The sequence below is a fragment of the Mustela putorius genome, unplaced genomic scaffold, assembly GCF_011764305.1.
Source record: "Mustela putorius furo isolate JIRA1106 unplaced genomic scaffold, ASM1176430v1.1 tig00537350_pilon_pilon_pilon, whole genome shotgun sequence".
Lineage (NCBI taxonomy): Eukaryota > Metazoa > Chordata > Mammalia > Carnivora > Mustelidae > Mustela > Mustela putorius.
In genome coordinates, this window is record NW_025422471.1 from 14688365 (window position 1) to 14707313 (window position 18949).

At 38.3% G+C, this 18949-nt stretch overlaps 1 protein-coding gene across 20 annotated transcripts in view; it reads left to right on the forward strand.

Annotated features, from left to right (window-relative positions):
* Positions 1-18949, forward strand: part of MEF2C (myocyte enhancer factor 2C) — a 177959-nt gene that overhangs the window by 141221 nt on the left and 17789 nt on the right. For all 20 annotated transcript variants that reach the window (XM_013059763.2, XM_013059764.2, XM_013059768.2 and 17 more), the window contains 2 exons: positions 1949-2135; positions 5361-5408. In XM_013059763.2, the coding sequence (XP_012915217.1) occupies positions 1949-2135; positions 5361-5408 (235 nt within the window). The remainder of the gene's footprint in view (positions 1-1948; positions 2136-5360; positions 5409-18949) is intronic.

Here is an 18949-nt window from a genome sequence, read left to right on the forward strand (position 1 = left end):
CACAGCAAGATCTGAGAATATAGAAGACATGACACCAAATGAGGCGTGACCTTCATGAGCAGAATACAGCCTCTGCCAACCTGTGGCTCCCAGGGAGGATGCTATAGTAGCCAAATATCCTGACTTCTCTCCTACTCTCTGTACTTCTGCCAGTGCCTCTCCTGGCCCAGCTGAAGCCAGAGGGCGGGGGGAGCCAGGTGGATACAGCCTGGAGACTCAGCCTGCCAGGCCCAGAGCAATGAAGAGGTTGGAGAGCGGATCTGGAGGGGCAAATAGAACCTCCCACAGTTGTTTACCTTTGTTTTCTTAGGTATTCTAAGTAATTCTTATTTGGCCTTTTACTACAATGCAATATTTCATTCAGTCTATAGACATTTATTTTACAACATAAACTAATACTTTTTGTTGTTTAAAAGACTCTGAAAATTTGAGCCTCTGGAAATTCATTCTTTGACGTCTTATCCAACATTTATGTTTCATTGTATCATGATGTTGATCCAAAGTTATTGTTTGTTACTCTGCTTAAAATAGATAAAGTCTTAATAAAGACTGACTGTTTTAATAAAGCACTTTAGCATTTTTATCTTGCTGTAAAACAGTGAGGAATCAAAGACATTTGTAAAAGAGTTATGAAATATTTGCTTCTGTACGTATCAATATGTCCAGATCATGGAAGAAAAGAAAATAGGAAAAATAAAGAGTAAGAAAACATAAGCCTGAATAGAGAGTAATATTGAAATCACCACCAGGATAAAAAGCTTTTGCAGAGCATGACATAGGATACAGGCTCGCCAATCAATGAGGAAAGGAAAGTTGATGTTAAGATCACTGAAGGAAAAAAAAAAAGATAAAAATAAAAATGAAAACCTTTGAGTCACATGCACATAGGCATTTAAACTTACACACTGGCTTATCTGAAATCCTGAGGGAATGTTTTATGTAAACCCTGTCTCTAACAGATCTATTAGATACACACACACACACACACACACACACACACACACACATATGTATCCATTTTATAGTAAGAATGCTATATGCTCTGACACCGTAAGTCCTCTGGCAATATGTGCAAGCAGTATTTTCATTTATAATGTTAAAACATTTTTTTAAAAGGGGGGAGTTGTAAGTATGATTGGTTAGTACAAGCAGAGAAATAAGCATGATTTTGCTTAAATTGCTAAAATAATACCAAAATATCAATAATTGGGGCCTAATTACTCTAATGAGGTACCCGCACGACTTCATTTCACTAAATATTTGCCAGCTTTCTCCTTTGAGATAGAAATCTTGTTGTTTGTCAGTGTCCATGTACCCCCCAAAATGTAAAGTGTAACCTATATTCTGAACTATCATTTTAAAATATGAACTATTGAATGATACATGCTCTGTTGAATTCTGTTTCTTGAAATGCCTATTATCTTTAGCATTACTCTCAAAAGACAGACTTTTAAAAATAATAATTAAAGTACAGGTGCTATTCACATGCTTGGAGATGATTTTATATCATTAAACTTCTGCATAAATATGCTTCAATAAGCAATTAAACTGAAGACTCTGGTTTGCATTTTAATCCTCCTCTTTCTCTGTGAAGTCATCACAATCATGTACCTTTGATCTTGCAGTCATTTCTGGCACCAGATTCAGACATCACAAATGAACAATTATTACTTAATAGAATGGAATTCGAAGACAATGGAGTCTAATGAAATGGGGCTTTGTTTTAAACAAAAGTGAAACGTTTTCTAATAGTTGCGAAGGAAGAGTTCTAAGCACATTAAAGAAATCAATTTATGATCTGAACATCTTGAGAGCTCTCCTTAATGGTCTTATAGACACCAAGCAGCTTGGAATTTGAAATTTTTCTTGGAAAACTAAAGGCTGTCTGTACATGAGGACTTCTGTTTCTTTTCTTTCCTTTTACACACGTTTTTCTCTGCTCCTACAGGCTGTTCCACCTCCCAACTTTGAGATGCCAGTCTCCATCCCAGTGTCCAGCCACAATAGTTTGGTATACAGCAACCCCGTCAGCTCACTGGGAAACCCCAACCTTTTGCCACTGGCCCACCCTTCTCTGCAGAGAAACAGTATGTCTCCTGGTGTAACACATCGACCTCCAAGTGCAGGTAACACAGGTATGTATGTCCTCATATGCATGCAATGTTAACAAATCGGGAAGGAGCCACTCTTGGCACAAAGGGTATTTTATCACCAAGATGTAGACTTTTCCAGGTTTCCATTTGTTATGTTTCCTCGTTGCTTAAGATCCACCTTCTTGGGGCACCTGGGTGGCTCAGTGGGTTAAGCCACTGCCTTCGGCTCAGGTCATGATCTCAGGGTCCTGGGATCGAGTCCCACATCGGGCTCTCTACTCGGCAGGAAGCCTGCTTCCCTCTCTCTCTCTGCCTGGCTCTCCATCTACTTGTGATTTCTCTCTGTCAAATAAATACATAAAATCTTTAAAAAAAAAAAATCCACCTTCTTTTTTGGTCTTCAACCCCATCAGCCTGATTTTGAAATCTCCCATAATCTGCTATTTTTCCATTTAGACTCCCACCCACCTCTTATGTGGCTATATTTCAACTATATTTCTCAAACAGCTATATTTTCAGCTCTGTTTCTCAAACAAAAAGTCAAACATCCTTGGAGAAAAAAGTCTTCATTTTTTTGCTACTACTCTCCTCCTGCCTAAGATGCCATTTCTCATCTTCCTCTTAGCCAGATTATCACCTTTTCCATAAAATCTTCCCCTGTGTCCTCTGATAGCATTTGTGCCATTTAGATATTTCTTAGTGTGGTTGGTTTTTATTTATTTATACAGAAACTTATACCACAGAGGACTGAAAGCAGAAAAGAAATGTAATAAAATAGTGTAACTTAAGAAGTGTGAAATAAAAACAAAACTTAGAAATGAAATTAAGAGGACTCCATAAGAACATATATACCTGCCACAAATTAGTCTCAGTATTTCTAAGAAATCCCCACTGTTGTACAATGTGCAGTGTCCCAGAGAAAAGAAATTATTGCTCAGGAAAAGTCCAACCATTCTTCATACTCAGATCAAGCAAAACACAGTATATGATGTGCTATATTGAATTTGTGTCTATTTCCCCACTGGATTTAAAGAATCTTGGAGGGAAGACAGTCCTCCTGGATTGCCAACTTCACAGTTGGAACTAAGTAAATGTATACTGACTATAACCAAACAATCCCCTTATATCTCCAAAAGAAGCACCAAAAATAATTATATTTCTAAATCATAGATAGCAAAGCATTGTATATTACATTTTGCTTTTTTAAAAAGCACTCCATAGGAAATTTTTAGTATGTCTTAGGCACACATAACTATATTAAAGGCAATTTATTCACAAAATAATTTTTCCTTGAGAATACTTCAATATCTGCCTTGTAATTAAAACTAAACATGTGGGGTGCCTTGGTGGCTCAGTCATTAAGCATTTGCCTTCAGCTCAGGTCATGATCCTAGTGTCCTGGGATTGAGCCCTGCATCAGGCTCCCTGCTCAATGGGAAGCCTGCTTTTCCCTTTCCCAATCTCCCTACTCGTGTTTCCTCTTTCACTGTGTCTCTCTCTGTCAAATAAATAAAATCTTAAAAAAACAAAACTAAACTAAACCTTATTCCTATTTAGTACAGAAACTTCATATAGAAAATATAATCAAAATCAACCAAATGATAAAATCTTGATACATCTTGAGTCTGAGAGATGTGTATAAAGGATGCCATTATGCCATTCTCTCTGCTTTTGAATATGACTGAAATTTTTCATAAGAATTTTCAATACCATATGTTATTCCTTTCAGATCACACTCAAACACAGTTGAATTCCCTGCATGATAAATTCATGCTTATTTATTTTTAAAAAATTTCATCCTTTATCTCCAAAATATTATTTGATTGGAAATAACAAACATTTCTTTAAAAGTAATGAACAGGGCGCCTGGGTGGCTCAGTGGGTTAAGCCGCTGCCTTCGGCTCAGGTCATGATCTCAGGGTCCTGGGATCGAGTCCCGCATCGGGCTCTCTGCTCAGCAGGGAGCCTGTTTCCTCCTCTCTCTCTGCCTGCCTCTCTACCTATTTGTGAACTCTCTCTGTCAAATAAATAAATAAAATCTTTTAAAAAATAAAAATAAAATAAAAGTAATGAACAGGGGCACCTGGGTGGCTCAGTCATTAGGCATCTGCATTTGGCTCAGGTCATGATCCCAGGGTCCTGGGATTGAGCCCCGCATCAGGCTCCCTGCTTGGCGGGAGGCCTGCTTCTCCCTCTCCCTCTGCTTGTGTTCCCTCTCTTGCTGTGTCTCTCTCTGTCAAATAAATAAATAAAATATTTTTTAAAATAAAATAAAATAAAAGTAATGAACATATTCTTCAAACTCCAAAACCAGAACCAACTAATAATTATAGACTGTCACTTAGGATCAGTTAGAAAATAATCCAGCCGAGGATGGCTCAGTCGGTTAAGCGTCTGATTCTTGAGTTCCGCTCAGGTCACAGGCTAAGGGTTGTGAGATAGAGCCCCACGTTGGGCTCTGCACTGGGTGTGGGCCTGCTTGAGACTCTCTCTCTCCCTTTCCTTCTGTCCCCTACCTTCCTCTCTAAAGAAAAAGAAAGAAGGGGAAGGAGGAAGGAAGAAAGGTAGGAAGGAAGGAACGAACAAAGGGAGGGAGGAGGGAAAAGAAAAGAATCCAGCTGATATTCTATTCTTTTGGCTAAATCGTATTCCTTAAAACGAACAGTAATTATTATACCGAGTATCTTATTGAACTCTCCCAGCTGTCATATTTTAACATTGCCAAATTTAAGTTAGCAGAGAAGAAGCATACCTTTCTAAATTTGTAGCAAATGAAATCTTCTCTGTTGTGTCAGTAAGGAAAATTCAGGTAGTCAGTGAGGTCATTCGCTGTGAGTAGATTCATGAAATGACCAAAGTTCTGGACAATTAGCATTTTACAAAATTAATTATATAAAAATACATTTACAAAGAATTAAACATCAAGTGTAAGTTTACTTCAACACACAGTCAACCTTACTGCTTTTTTTTTCCACTTTCTATAAAACATCCAAAAATGAAAATTCAGAGACCATTTAAACCCTGGATTTTTTAAATGTAACCTTTCTTAGAACGGAAGATTCTGCAAAATGTCAGTGATTGAATGTAGGCTTAATGTTTGAGCTCAGCATGTCATAATAAAACAAATGTCAGCCATCCAACTTAGGTAATATTTTACAAATTCAGGACCCTTGGGAGAGCCAGAATACTGGGATTGCTAAAGGTAAAGTGTGTTGTTCTGTAGACCTGTGGCCTTTGCTTCTTCTGATCTTTCTCTTTAATCCGTAGGTGGTCTGATGGGTGGAGACCTCACATCCGGTGCAGGCACCAGTGCAGGTGAGCGGGGATTTCTGGGCCACAGCATGGATCATTGTTCAGGGTTTCTTTGCTGGGCGATTTGCAGGAAGTAAGTCTTTTGAACCAAGTAGGGAGATGTGTGAGCTGTATGGAAAAATGGCCCCCAGAACTTCTCAAGCATTTTTATGAAGCAGGAATGGATGGATTAGTAACTTAGAAGAAAACTATTAACTAGAACTTTTCTTAATCAGACTTCAGCTAGTCCACATAACCAGAAGTGAAGGCTCTGATCAAACCCATTTAATCCTAGATACAATCTCTGGATACAAAAGTACCTTTAGCAAGACTTGCCTATTGAGTTCTCTGTGAATCATTTCACATTAAATGTGAATCTCTCTCCACCCAAAGAAGTACCAAACTCCTGGTAGAATGCATGTTTAAAAGGAGAGGGTATTCCTCTGAAATGAATCATACCTTACGTGTTAACTAATTGAATTTTAATTAAAAATAAATAAGTAAGTAAATAAGTAAGAAAATAGTAAATAAGTTAAAGGTGGCAGAGAGGGGCATCTGGGTGGCTCAGCAGGTTAGCATCTGCCTTTGGTGCAGGTCCTGATTCTCGGGTTTTGGGATCGAGCTCCGCATCGAACCCTGCATTGGGTGCTTTGCTTATCTGTGAGTCTGTTTCTCCCTCTGCCGCTGACCCTCCCTTAAAGATTTTAAAAATCTTTAAAAATTTTTTAAATTAAAAAAAAATAAAAAGGAGGGAGTGAGAGTGTAACCATTCAACAATATTGTTAATAAAATAAAACCAATTTTGACATTAAAATTAGCTCTTAAAGAATATGAATATGGTGTACTCCCAAAAAGCCATTTAAATATATTTTAAGTCTTGGGGCGCCTGGGTGGCTCAGTGGGTTAAGCCTCTGCCTTTGGTTCAGGTCGTGATCTCAGGGTCCTGGGATCGAGCCCCGCATCCATCCGGCTCTCTGCTCAGCAGGGAGCCTGCTTCCCCCTCCCCCTCTACTCACCTCTCTGCTACTTGTGATCTCTCTCTCTCTCTCTCTCTGTGTCTGTCTGTCAAACAAATAAATAAAATCTTTAAATATATATATATATGTATGTATATATGCATATAAACTCTTAAGGATTTCTTCCACTACATCCAATCATGTTATAGGCACACTTCCCCAGGGTTCCATATTAATTCATATTATTGTGATTATTGAGATATTGATGTCACTTTCAGAGCAGACGTAAGACAGCACAGTAGTTTTTAATGCAAACCACAGTTCACTATTGGCTTAACAAGTAACCATGGTAATTCCTGCCGCTGGAACATGATATACATTTAAAATAGTAGGAGACAGGCCTGAATGACACAAGGTTATGTTTGAAATGTCAAAAAAAAAAATTCAAGCTTATTAAAATATCCATGGACAACTAATTAAAATATTTTGCCAAGGTCAAATATAATAGTCCGCTAATTATAAGAAAGAAGATAAAATCAGCATACAAAAACATTTTTATAAATATATCCATTTGGGGGAAATGTTTCTCCTTCTGATACTGGCTCTTCACTAATTCAGTGAGTCATAAAGAAAAAGAATTTGGACTACACAGTGAATTAACAAACACTATCAATGGTACTAGCTTCCTATTTTATCAACCTTTTAAAAATTAGGTAAAGTCAAATTAATGAGTAAACTCAATATACTATTTTTCTGGACATTGAAACAAAGTGCTCATTTTTTCCCTCGAAACATACTCTGAGGCTTGCAGCCTGAAAATTACAAAACCGGATCAAAGCCAGACCAGTGTTGCTCGGATTCAAGTCTCTGCCAAAACTACAGTTAGAGAGAATGGTAGGGACTGAGAACTGGATTGTCACAAAGACCAAGAAAAAGATAACTTTAAAAAATGGTTTTGATGTTATGATATTTTATCCAGTATCTCAGTGCTTTTATAGGAACATCTGGTAGTGGTGAAAAAAGTTATCATATGTAGTAAAAAAAAAAAAAAAAAATGGGGGGGATGGGTTACTCAGCCCTAATGGAAATAGACTCTTGTTTCTGCTTAATAGCTAGAATGCTTTAGGATTCTCTGGTGAAAATAAGAAGTGTTTGGTTGTTCAATTATGCTGTCATTGTCAATTCTCTGACAGCCCGCTAAGTTTAATGGCCCTCCAGGGACAGAGAAGACGGTCTTGTAAGTGTAAAAGTTAGCCACATATCCGGCTATAGCGTCATTGAACTAAAAAAATCTTACAAGCTTAGCAAATGTATCTTCCTGCATCAAGACCTCTATCTACCATAGACATAAGAACCCTTCAGGGATGCCTGGGTGGCTCATTGGGTTGAGCCTCTGCCTTCATCTTGGGTCATGATCTCAGTGTCCAGGGATCGAGCCCCACATCGGGCTCTCTGCTCGATGGGGAGCCTGCTTCCCCCTTTCTCTCTGCCTATCTCTCTGCCTACTTGTGATCTCTCTCTCTGTCAAATAAATAAATAAAATCTTAAAAAACAAAAAACAAAAAACCTTCTACTTCAAAAATAGAAGGAAACAAAAAGAAAGACACTCAGTTGCACCACCTTGATGATAATAAACATTATATCCAGAGGAATATATCTCATAGCCATGAACATATAACTTTTCCAGTGTCTATATATTTGTGAGAGAGTTAGTTCCTTACTTTTTAAAAATAGAGGAGGAAGCCCTTTCTAACTCTGGCTCCACAGAACACCTGTTGCAGATGCCACTTAGTAGAGGCAAGCTCCTGTCAGGTCCTGCTGCAGGCTCAGCAGTCTTCCCCTTCTTTCTCAAACCCGCCAGTATCATGTGTCAAAGCTGAATATATCTATGCTGATGTCAGAGAATCACATAACACCAGGGGAAGCGAGGCCAGCCAGAATGTCTCTGCATTTTCAGAAAAGAAAACTAAGGCAAAATGGCCGAAAGATAGCTTCCAAATTTCGAATATTGTCATTGAAATTCAACGTCTCTGATCAAGGTAGAAAGTCTGTGGCCATGTGCACACAATTAAATACTTTTCGATCTTTGTATTTTTTTCAAAATCAGATGCTCTCAATGGTAAAAAGAAAAAAAGTGGGGGGGGGCGGGTACAACCATGCAGAAAGGAAGTGAATTTAACAATTAGTGTGTACTTATAAATACCAAGGGACCAAAGAGATAAGGATTCTCTTTTTCAGTTCAGCTCAGTGATATAGTAAAGCAACTTTCCCATCCAGCCCCTGAACTATATAGTTCTCCCTCATCCCATCATCCAGTGGATCATCAAGTCTTACCAACTCTGCCTCCAAGGTACTTCTTAAATCCACTCCTTTCTCTCCATTCCCATCCCATTGCCCTGGTTCCGGTTCCTAGCAACGCTCCAGGACTGTTTCCAGAGCCCCCTAATTTGTCTCCCTGCTTCACGTTGTGTTCCCCTCCAGTCTCTCCATGACTGATTAGCTTTTCTCAAAGGCCTACACTAATTGTAGGTCATCCTTCATGTGCCTTAAGTCCAGACATGGCTTCCCATCTCTCTCAGAATTACCCAGGAGCCTCTTATCTCTGGCCCAGCCTTCCTCTCTACTCTTAAACCTTCTTTTCTCCCGCTGCCAGCAAGAACCCTGCACTCTAATAACACAAACATTTAAATTGCCCTTACTATGTGCTTTACAAAAAGGAACTCATTTATTCTCATAATGGTTCTTTAAAGTAGATATGCATATTATACCCTTTCCATAGATGGGGAAACTGAGACAGAGAGAGGTTAATTGCCCAACGTGGAACCCAGGCAGTCTGGCTCCAACATTCATGCTCTTAACCTCTTCATTGCACTGCTACTTTGCAAACAGTATTGAGGCCACTTGCCTTTACATATGCATTCCTAGTGCTCCTTTCCCTCAGCTTCTTCCTGCTCCTGAGCCCTCCTTGTCATCCCTCAGAATTCAGTACAGCCATTCAGGGGGAATTATGCATCTCTTCTTTTTTCGCCCATGGAAGCCTGCTCCCACATCACTTATCTCATTGCATTGTTATTGCATTGTCTGGGCACACATCTTTCTCCTGGACACTCAGCCCTCTAGGGGCAGACTGTGTCTTTCTTACAGGTTATATTCCCAGCTCAAGACATAAGAGAGAGTACATGGCAGATACTCAGTTTATGTTTGTTAGCTGAATAAAGGAAAAATTAATCTACTCGTCATGAATTTTTAATAATGTTGATGTGAGAAAAGAAAGAATACTTCAAAGAAATAATGTAATTTTAAATATAAAAAATAGACCCTCGATTTATAATTCACAAAAATAATATATTCTTTTGATAGTCGTACAAAGAATAGTAAATTATCCGGTTAAATGACTGAGAAACATTGGCCAATAAAGCTTTACTAACTTTTCCAACATACTTAATTAAAATCCTGAAGAACTGATACACAGCAGTAAATGAAATGTGGGTTGGTACATCAGACCATCACAAACCACCACTTAAAACAATAAACCTCTTATCACTTAAATTGAAGCGGTTTCAAAGATGAAGGCAAAAAGTAACAAAGAAGTAACAGGATGAGGTTGTACTCTTGATTTGAGGGACGTATACAGCAAGTCATTATAAGACATTAGCAGTGGTGACATTTCTAGGTTTCAGTTCACAGTTATTCATCCAGTGCTTAGTCCCTTCCTCTCAACAGCCAAAATCGAAAGTCCCCGCTTTTTAAATTACATTTTGTCATAGCTGTGTAATTAAAGCTTTTAGCATGCTAATCTTAGTGGTTATTGATAATTGAAGATCAATTTCAAGTGGATTTTTGTAATCATTAGACTTAATAGAAATAAAAGGTAGGCCCTCTCTTTTTCAGCTCCACTTGATGATAAAGTATAGCATCTTTCCCATCCAGTCTCAGAGCTATGCCTTGTTTTGGATTTTTCACTATCCTATTAGAACCCTTTGTTTTCACGTTGATAACATAGCTGCTTTTTTATGGAGTACAAAGTGCCAATATGCTCAAGGATTCGTGACTGAGACAAAGAAGAGAAAGAAAGGGAAGGATGGAGAGGCGAAGAAAGGAAAACATTTTAGGAATCTCTTTGAAAATTTAAGAGAATTTTACAATCTACATAGCTATGTGACAATAAGGCAAAGGAGATTTATGTATATTGGTTAATAATTTTAATTGGCATTTATTGTAAATTAGGTATAATTTTATAAAAAAGAAACTAACAGCTGTTTCCTTATTTTGATTGTTAATTGTTTACTATTTTATGCGTTTGGTTGTCAAGCATTGTCACTTCTGGAATACTTAATTTATATCAGCTAAATACATGGAAACTTGGTGGCAGCGTACTGCTGCGGGTAAATCACTGAGCAGTGACTTAAAGAAGGAGCGCTAGCTTCCAGGCTCTGAAAGGACTCCATCTAGCACGACCTTGGGCTGTGACTTTGAACCTTTGAACTCAGAACTCACATTGCGGATAAGATACAGGCTTTCCGTGCAACGTTTCGTGATTATATAATGATAGAACTTCACTTACATGACTTTTTTTTTTATAATTCATTTAGTACTGGAAAAGAAAAATTTAGCATATTATAAAATAGAACTGAGGAGAGGAAAAGGATATACAATATTAAATTATTCTGTACCAGTGCCATTGTTTTGCAAGTATTTGTTTTTGAGGATACTTATCAAAAGTTTCTTGGCTGACTTTCTTATCAGCCAGAAAGACTTCTCTGCAGTTCTCATTCACTGATTTAAAGTATCAGTAAAGTGGTTAAAAATTCCATCTAAAAGGATTGGCTTTAACAAGTTTACATTTTTGTTACCTAACAATATACAGATTCAGACAGTGTAATATTCAAGAAAGAGAGATGGATATGACTTAGTTGCTCTGAGACAAGAAAACTATTTTTGTTAGCATAAAATACAACTTTCTACTGCTTTTTTAAATACTGTTAAGCAGCATGTGGAAAAGAATCCAAATTAATAGTCGGATTCTTGTTTTGGTGAAAGTATTATTCTGTTAGTTTGAATTATTCTAAATAAAAATTTTGAGTTCATTTGCAGTTTTACCTTGAGAGTTCACCCAAAACATAGAGATCCATCCGTATTGCTTTATTATTATCCATGAAATTAAGTAACAGTGATATTTTAACCCAAACCAAAGTTATTATCTAGATTTATCAAAGGAAAAAAAAAAAAAACTTAGTCCTCTTAGTTGGATGATCTACAGCATATGATAAAAAAAAAAAAAAAAATCAGTGTCCGCTTCCCATACACAAGACCTGGAAAATTATAAATACCTTGTGATGCCATTTCCTAGGGGCCAACATTGAAGTAGGAGAGGCAGGTCAAAGAGAAGGTAAAGGAAGAATGTTACAGGCTAGGTCAAGGTATTATAAAATCTGTTTTGACCCCTGTAGTTTAACTTAATTCTTAAGGAGTTTGATTTCCACAGGGGAAAACAAAATCTCAAATTACAGCTCCCTCAGGAGTGTTTGAGCAGACTTTAGAGTGCCTTGTGTATTTCTGACCTCACAATTTATATCTTTTGTATCCCCATCTTCCTATTACAGTCAGTAAAGCAATGTGAGAATTTGTCTCTTTGCTCATATCCCATTGACTTAACTTGAGAGCGTGACCAACAAAACTGTGGTTGTTTTAATATTAATACCAGCAGTTTAATATTTTCTCCTAAAATATTAGTTTTACTCAGTGCTTTTCTTTATTTCTCTTAGCAGTTCTTTTTCCTCATACACAAGTGGTTTCTCTTCTTGCTTCTAGCATCACCATAAGATTTTATTTGGAGAGAATACAGAAAGAACAGGTCTTTTCAAAATCATTACTGATATGAAATTGTGCATCAATAGACAGAAGGGATGTGGTTAAAAAAGCCCCTCTTTTGGAAATAAAACTTTTTACCTACCAGGGACTTTTTGGGGCTTCAAGGCTGTTGGCCAAGAGTATAATTTGCTGTTTTTAGACAAACATTTGCCAGTCACTTAAATTTTACAGTTGGACTTGCATGGTGTGTTCACTCAAATCTCAGTCCAAAGAGTACTAAAGTCATGATGACGTCTCATATTTGAAAGAGTAAATAAAATATATCCCTTTAGTTTATCTTCAACTAAAGGAAACTATATTGTATCAAAATCTGGAGAAACAATTTTAATTTATAATCTATGGATGTGACCATGGGATGCTTTAATATTCACCGGGTTTACTTATTATTGTTCCATTTTAATCGCTTTAACTGAATTTAATATTTACTTGTTAGCTGTTTTGCTAAACACTATGCCCTCCTTTCACAATTTCTTGACCTTACACTCCATGTACAACCTCCAGTTACGGTAAAGAACTGATTAGTGTGGGGGAGAAAACAGCCTGCTGTATTAATATAGGTTATTATTAATGTAGTAATAATAGCAAATCTAAATCTATGGTCAATTTACATAAACATGATTACATTAATTTACATGACAATCATGAAAAAAGGAACTTTCAGTTTAACACTAAGCAACTCGGAGATAGCTAGAAAATCATGGTGCAAAATTTTTGCACAAGCAGTAATTTGGAGAAATAATCCAGAGGCAGATATTTAGAAAAATAAAATAACCAGTGAAAACACATGACATATAAGTTATTCTAGGGATGACATTATTGCCCTTGGAAAGGCCGTGAATTCCCATTTTTAGGATTGTTGTGAAAATTAAATGAGTAATGATAGAAGGCAGCACCTTGCACAGTTTCTTTCACCAGAGTAAGTGCTTATTAATAAATGTTCACATTGTCAGTATTATAATTATCTATATTCTTGATTTCCTAAGGAAAAAATGAAGCTTAATGCCCTCCTAGTAATATTTATTAAAGGTATAATAAGCAAGTAGAGCACTAGTAGGCTTCACAGAGATGTCTGCTGCAGCCCCTACCCTCAAGGGTGGGGATAAATAGAGTATAGGAATCAACCTGAGGCAGAACAGAAGTGCAATGCAGTACAGTGCAACACATTTCACTTTGAACATTATCATCTTCTGATGTGTTTGCAGCAGTTGTGTAAATGTTAAAACCACAAGTAATTATTCCTTCTCTTCTGTCACGTTCTCTCTAATTTGTACTGTCTCAATATTTTTGTTTATAAAAATGACTGAGAGAATGAACGATTCTGTCAATAATGAAGACACCCCCTCATTTTTAGCAAAGAGACAGCCCCAAAATCTCAAGAAGTGAACAATTAAGTGAGTCATAAATCTATCATTCATTGTTAAGTGGAATTTTTTTTTTAAGATAGCAAGGTTCAGTATCATTTTTATGGTGTAATTAAAAACTATCCCTTCAGTAAATCAGTACTCAAAGTAGAATGATATTTTGAGTGCCTTTGTGCATTGAAAACATCAGGTTGTCAAATTCCTTCTTATTTGCAAATGGAGCTTTTATTCAAAGAAATACAAGGATGCATTCTAAATCTGAAACATCTGGCTTTTGTAATAAAATAGTAGAAGCAGCTTGTGTTTTGGATTCAAATTAAAACTGTCCCACTTACTGACAAGTCACAGAAGCTCCCTGAACCTCAGTTTCCTTATCTGTCAAAAATTGGGATGATAATGCCTGACCCACATGACTGCTAGGACAAATGAAAGACTCGTTTGCCAAAACAAACCTGCTTTATGACACAGACTCTCAATCTTTGAAAAAACAAGTCAGTAATAAGTAAAATGTCTTTTCTTAACTGCCTCACAATCCAGAGCCTATTGTATGCGCTGAATGTTCAACGTTCAGGATCTAGTTGGCAGGTAGACTGTTAATTTCACAAAAGATATAAAACAAAACAGGTCCAAGAAATATCAAGGACAAGTTGGGTAGATATGAACTCCGTGAAGGTCTGATTCAGCATCAGGGTGACATGGTCAAGTAGAAGAGGCAAGCTCTTTGTAGAATGTCTGCTGCCCTCTAACTTGTACAGCCAAGAATAGTCTTGGCTTTTGTGTATTCCTGGAGTATTTTTCTAAGAATACACCACAAAAGACACTGAGGTTTCACAGGAGTTTCTTCATAGTCTGACATTATATATTATTGTATTATTTCCCTAAGAAACCCTCAGATAGAGTGGAGACTTGATTTTATGTTTAAGAATCTGTAATCAGGAGTCTTTACCAGGATAAGAACCAGAAAATCTGCTCTGCCTCTATTCCACAGTAGGCATATTAAAGTTTTCATCATTCCCAGATTTCTGACCTCCACATGTTTTGTGGTTGCCTTTTGCCTTAGAGCCATCCCATGAAAAAGATCTCCTTTTCCCTCAAAAGAAAAAAAAAAAAAGATCATGATTCACAATAGCTAAATAACATAGTTTCTGCACTTTTAACAAGGTTGAGGCATTCAAGCCTCAGTGAATATAACTGAATTCTAGAAGGTCATAGTATTTTTCTACTAAAAACTATTTAAAGTGCATTGCTTCCAGTAGGGTAGGAGGAACAAGTTTACTATATACAATTTTTTTAAAAGATTTTATTTATTTATTTGACAGACAGATCACAAGAAGGCAGAGAGGCAGGCAGAGAGAGAGAGGAGGAAGCAGGCTCCCTGCGGAGCAGAGAGCCCGACGTCGGGCTCGATCCCAGGACTCTGGGATCATGACCTGAGCTGAAGGCAGAGGCTTTAACCCACTGAGCCACCCAGGTGCCCCTACTATATACAATTTTAAAGTGATTTCAAATGACTGTGAAAAGATGTATGTTTGAGATACAAAACAGTGTCCTAATACTGGAAACTAACTTATCGTAAACTAACTCAGATATAAAATTAAATGACGGTAGTGAGCATTATTATGTATGTGACACCTCTAGTTTAACGAGAAAGTATGCTATAAATGTTTTCAAATTGTTCCAATGAAAGAAATAAAAAACCTAAGTTGGTTAAACCTTTTGCCAAAGTAAAAACAGAAAATCAATACATCAGAGGTTCAACTGGGTGCTCTCCTGTGGCAGTTTGCCCCAAATTCCAAAAAATAAGATACCATTAACAAATTACAAAACAAAATCAGTTTATACACCTATGTATTAAAAATTATTCTCCAGGTAACAACTAATAACAGATACTCTAAAACACTGAGCATTTCACCATCGTGTTAAGTGGCTCTGATGGAAGCTGTTCTCTTAAATTGACAATAGGTAGGTAAACATCTTTACCCTCCATTACAGGAGAGGCTATCGACTAAAATATTACAGAATCTACTTTTAAGAGCATATTTAATCATCCACTCGAAATAGCACACTGAAAGTTAAACAGTTGCTCTGGCATTTAGTGTTGCTGAACCCAATATTTCCTATTTGTAAATATTTATCTATCCCAGAGACCAGAAATACGGTTTAGAACATCACCATTCTGTGCCTCTTTGTCTGAGTTCAGCCTTTTCTCAACCAGAAATGCCATTTCTGCCGGCCACGCTGACTGTGTTCCTGAAGAAACCCCATCACCTCTGGCTTAGGATGGCCCTTTGGGTCTCTCACATCCCTGGTGTCACCCTCTACTCCTTTCCTCTCTTCCTTCACATTCCTATAATTTTAGAATGAGATTTGACACAGGGGGTTTTCAGAATTCCGGAGTGTGCCAGTTCTCAGGGAGCAGGTCAACTGCCGTCCTTCAGAGCATGGCATCTGGACACGCTGCTGGGTTCAAATCATGGCTCCATCCGCTGAGAGCTGTTTGACATTGAGCAAGATGCTGGACCTCTCTGTTGTTAAGCTTTCTCATTATGTAACACAGGGATCCTATTCGTACCTGACAAGGGTGTCAATGCAAGGATTCAAGGTGCTTTATATCCACGTATAATAGCCAACAATTCTATAGCGGTCACTAAGGGCCTGGTACTATTCAAGGTCCTCAAAATGTATGCTTGATGTTGTGGGTTCTACTGATAAATAGTACTCTAGAAAGTGTTTGATATTGTTAATATTATTGCATGGTCATGTAGGGGAAGGCTGTCTCAGACAAGTATATGAGAGGCTCTGATTCAGATTGCATTTATGCTTCTCTCACACCGATGAAATGATGGCTTAGGGTTAAGAAAGCTACGGTTCAGTGTGGTTGGAGGAACTCTAATGGAGACCTCAAGATCAGAACTTGGATTTATCTACTTCATCCTCCTTTGACCATCACTCCTTCACTCCTTCTGCCTTCTAGGTCTTCCTGTCTCTGCCGCCTCCTTCCTCATGTGGTCTGTGGCAGATGCATCCTAACTAGCTTTTCTATAGCAGTCTAACCTCTGATCTACCACTTCCACGGACACCCTTTTCCTAAAGCACAGTTAAGGATGTCACTTACCACTCACAAACTCTAACTTTGCTTAATTTCTAGTGTAAGAAGTTGAATAAACATTTAGCGTAAAGACTAGGGTATAACGTTAACATGATCTGAGAGGTCTGTGTTAGTCAAACTTGCTTCTCCAGCTTCTGAAAACTGCATACTCTAAAACCACTGGTATTCCATTCTCATGGGAATACTCGTCCTTCCCCAATACAGTCATGACTCTGAGATCTTTCATGTATCCCCTGTCTCCGGGAAGTCTCTCTCTCTGGACCACCTAGTAAAATCCTGCTCGTTCTTACTTACCACCCTTCTGGCATTCTTTTTCTTGGGATATCACGCAGCCCGACTCTTGGTGGAATGTTCCATATGAGTAAATTATGGTTGAGATGTATAGAGAAAACCTGTGGCAGGAAGCGTAAACACCCGTCAGTAAAGAAGAAAAGAGGCTGTGCCTCAGAGTTTTCTTTTTCATCAGGGAAAATTCCTACTTTATTTGATTCTACCACTTGCAGTTAGCTAAGGTAATGTGCTGTGAAATGATTAACAGGTGCAACAAGTGAAAAAGAAGCTTCAATTAACTCTCTCTAAACAAATTTAGTAGTTGGGCACTTGCGTGATTTCCTGACTTTAATATCATATGGTTGATGAGCAGTTTGTCTCAATGGTGTACTTGGTCATCAGTGTGTAATCATTATCTAAAATAAGAAATGTTCTCAAGTAGTGCGTAGAAGAGAGACCCTCGATATTTGAAATTAGCAAGTAACATATTACACTTTCAGTTTTCATCTCACGTTCCCTCAGTAACTTAACTTTTGGTGCCATTCCTGAGTAGTAATTCCTAATTTTTCCAGCATAGTCTGTATATCCATTTTGCAAGCATCTGAAACACTTAAAGAGCTAGTCCTCTGCATGTATCACTGCTTCGAATTGCAACGAGATAGAAGGGACTGTGTGTTCAAGGTGGGCTGAGTTGTCTGAAAAGTTGTCTGAACTCTCGTGAAAGAGTTGAGGTGTTAGCTGATTCTTAAAAATGAATTTGAGGGGCACCTGGGTGGCTCAGTGTGTTAAGCCTCTGCCTTTGGCTCAGGTCATGATCTCAGGGTCCTGGGATCGAGCCCCACATGGGGCTCTCTGCTCAGCAGGGAGCCTGCTTCCTCCTCTCTCTCTGCCTGCCTCTCTGCCTACTTGTGATCTCTCTCTCTCTCCTCTCTCTCTCTCTCTGTGTCAAATAAATAAAATCTTCTTAAAAAAAGAATTTGAATTAAAAGGAGAGCAGGGTGCTTGGATGGCTCTTCAGTTAAGTGTCTGCCTTTGGCTCAGGTGATGATCCTGGGATCCTGGGATCAAGCCCCACATCGGGTTCCCTGCTCAGCAGGGAGTCTGCTTCTCCCTCTCCCTCTGCCCCTCTCACCACCCCCCTCCCCGCCCCGGCTCTCTCTCTCTCTCAAATAAATAAAATATATAAAAAAAACAAAAACAAGAAGAGAGCAAACACTGCTAGAGCAAAGACACAGGCGTATCCAGAGGGCTGTGAGCTTGGCTGTAGATATTGGGAATTAGGTGAAACAGAGGGGGGTCAGACTATGCGCAGTTCTGAGAGCCAAGCAGGGCACTGACCCAACAGTGTTAAGTATGGTCTGAAAAAGTAACATAACAGAAACAGCCCTTTAGAAAAAATGTTAGAGAAATTCTTGAGACTGTACGTTAGATTTATTGTCACACATGTGCACATAAGTCTGCATCCAGCTTTAAGGAGCTCACGGTTTTTGTGAAGCCAGTCGTAAGGTCTGGTGAAGAACCCTACCACTGGAGACCAGGGACCCTGATAAAAGACCAAGTCGAATGGTGATGAAAGCCTTCCTTAGGATGGTGGCAGCGGGGATGGAGGGAGGCATTTCTGAAGAAAAAGAGATTTGGTATCTGATTGGACAGGGAGCTGGAAGAGGAAGCAGGGATTTGGTATCTGATTGGACAGGGAGCTGGAAGAGGAAGCAGGGATTTGGTATCTGATTGGACAGGGAGCTGGAAGAGGAAGCAGGGATTTGGTATCTGATTGGACAGGGAGCTGGAAGAGGAAGCAGGGATTTGGTATCTGATTGGACAGGAAGCTGGAAGAGGAAGCAGGGATAGTCAAAGAGGACAATTCAGGAGACTGAAGAAAAAATGTTGCCCGTGAAAAAAATTAGCTGTGGTTCATAAAGACTAGTATCTGTTTTGTGCTTATTAGTTTTGTATGCTTGTATTTATAATGGAAGTCCTAGGGGGAAGGTGATGTCT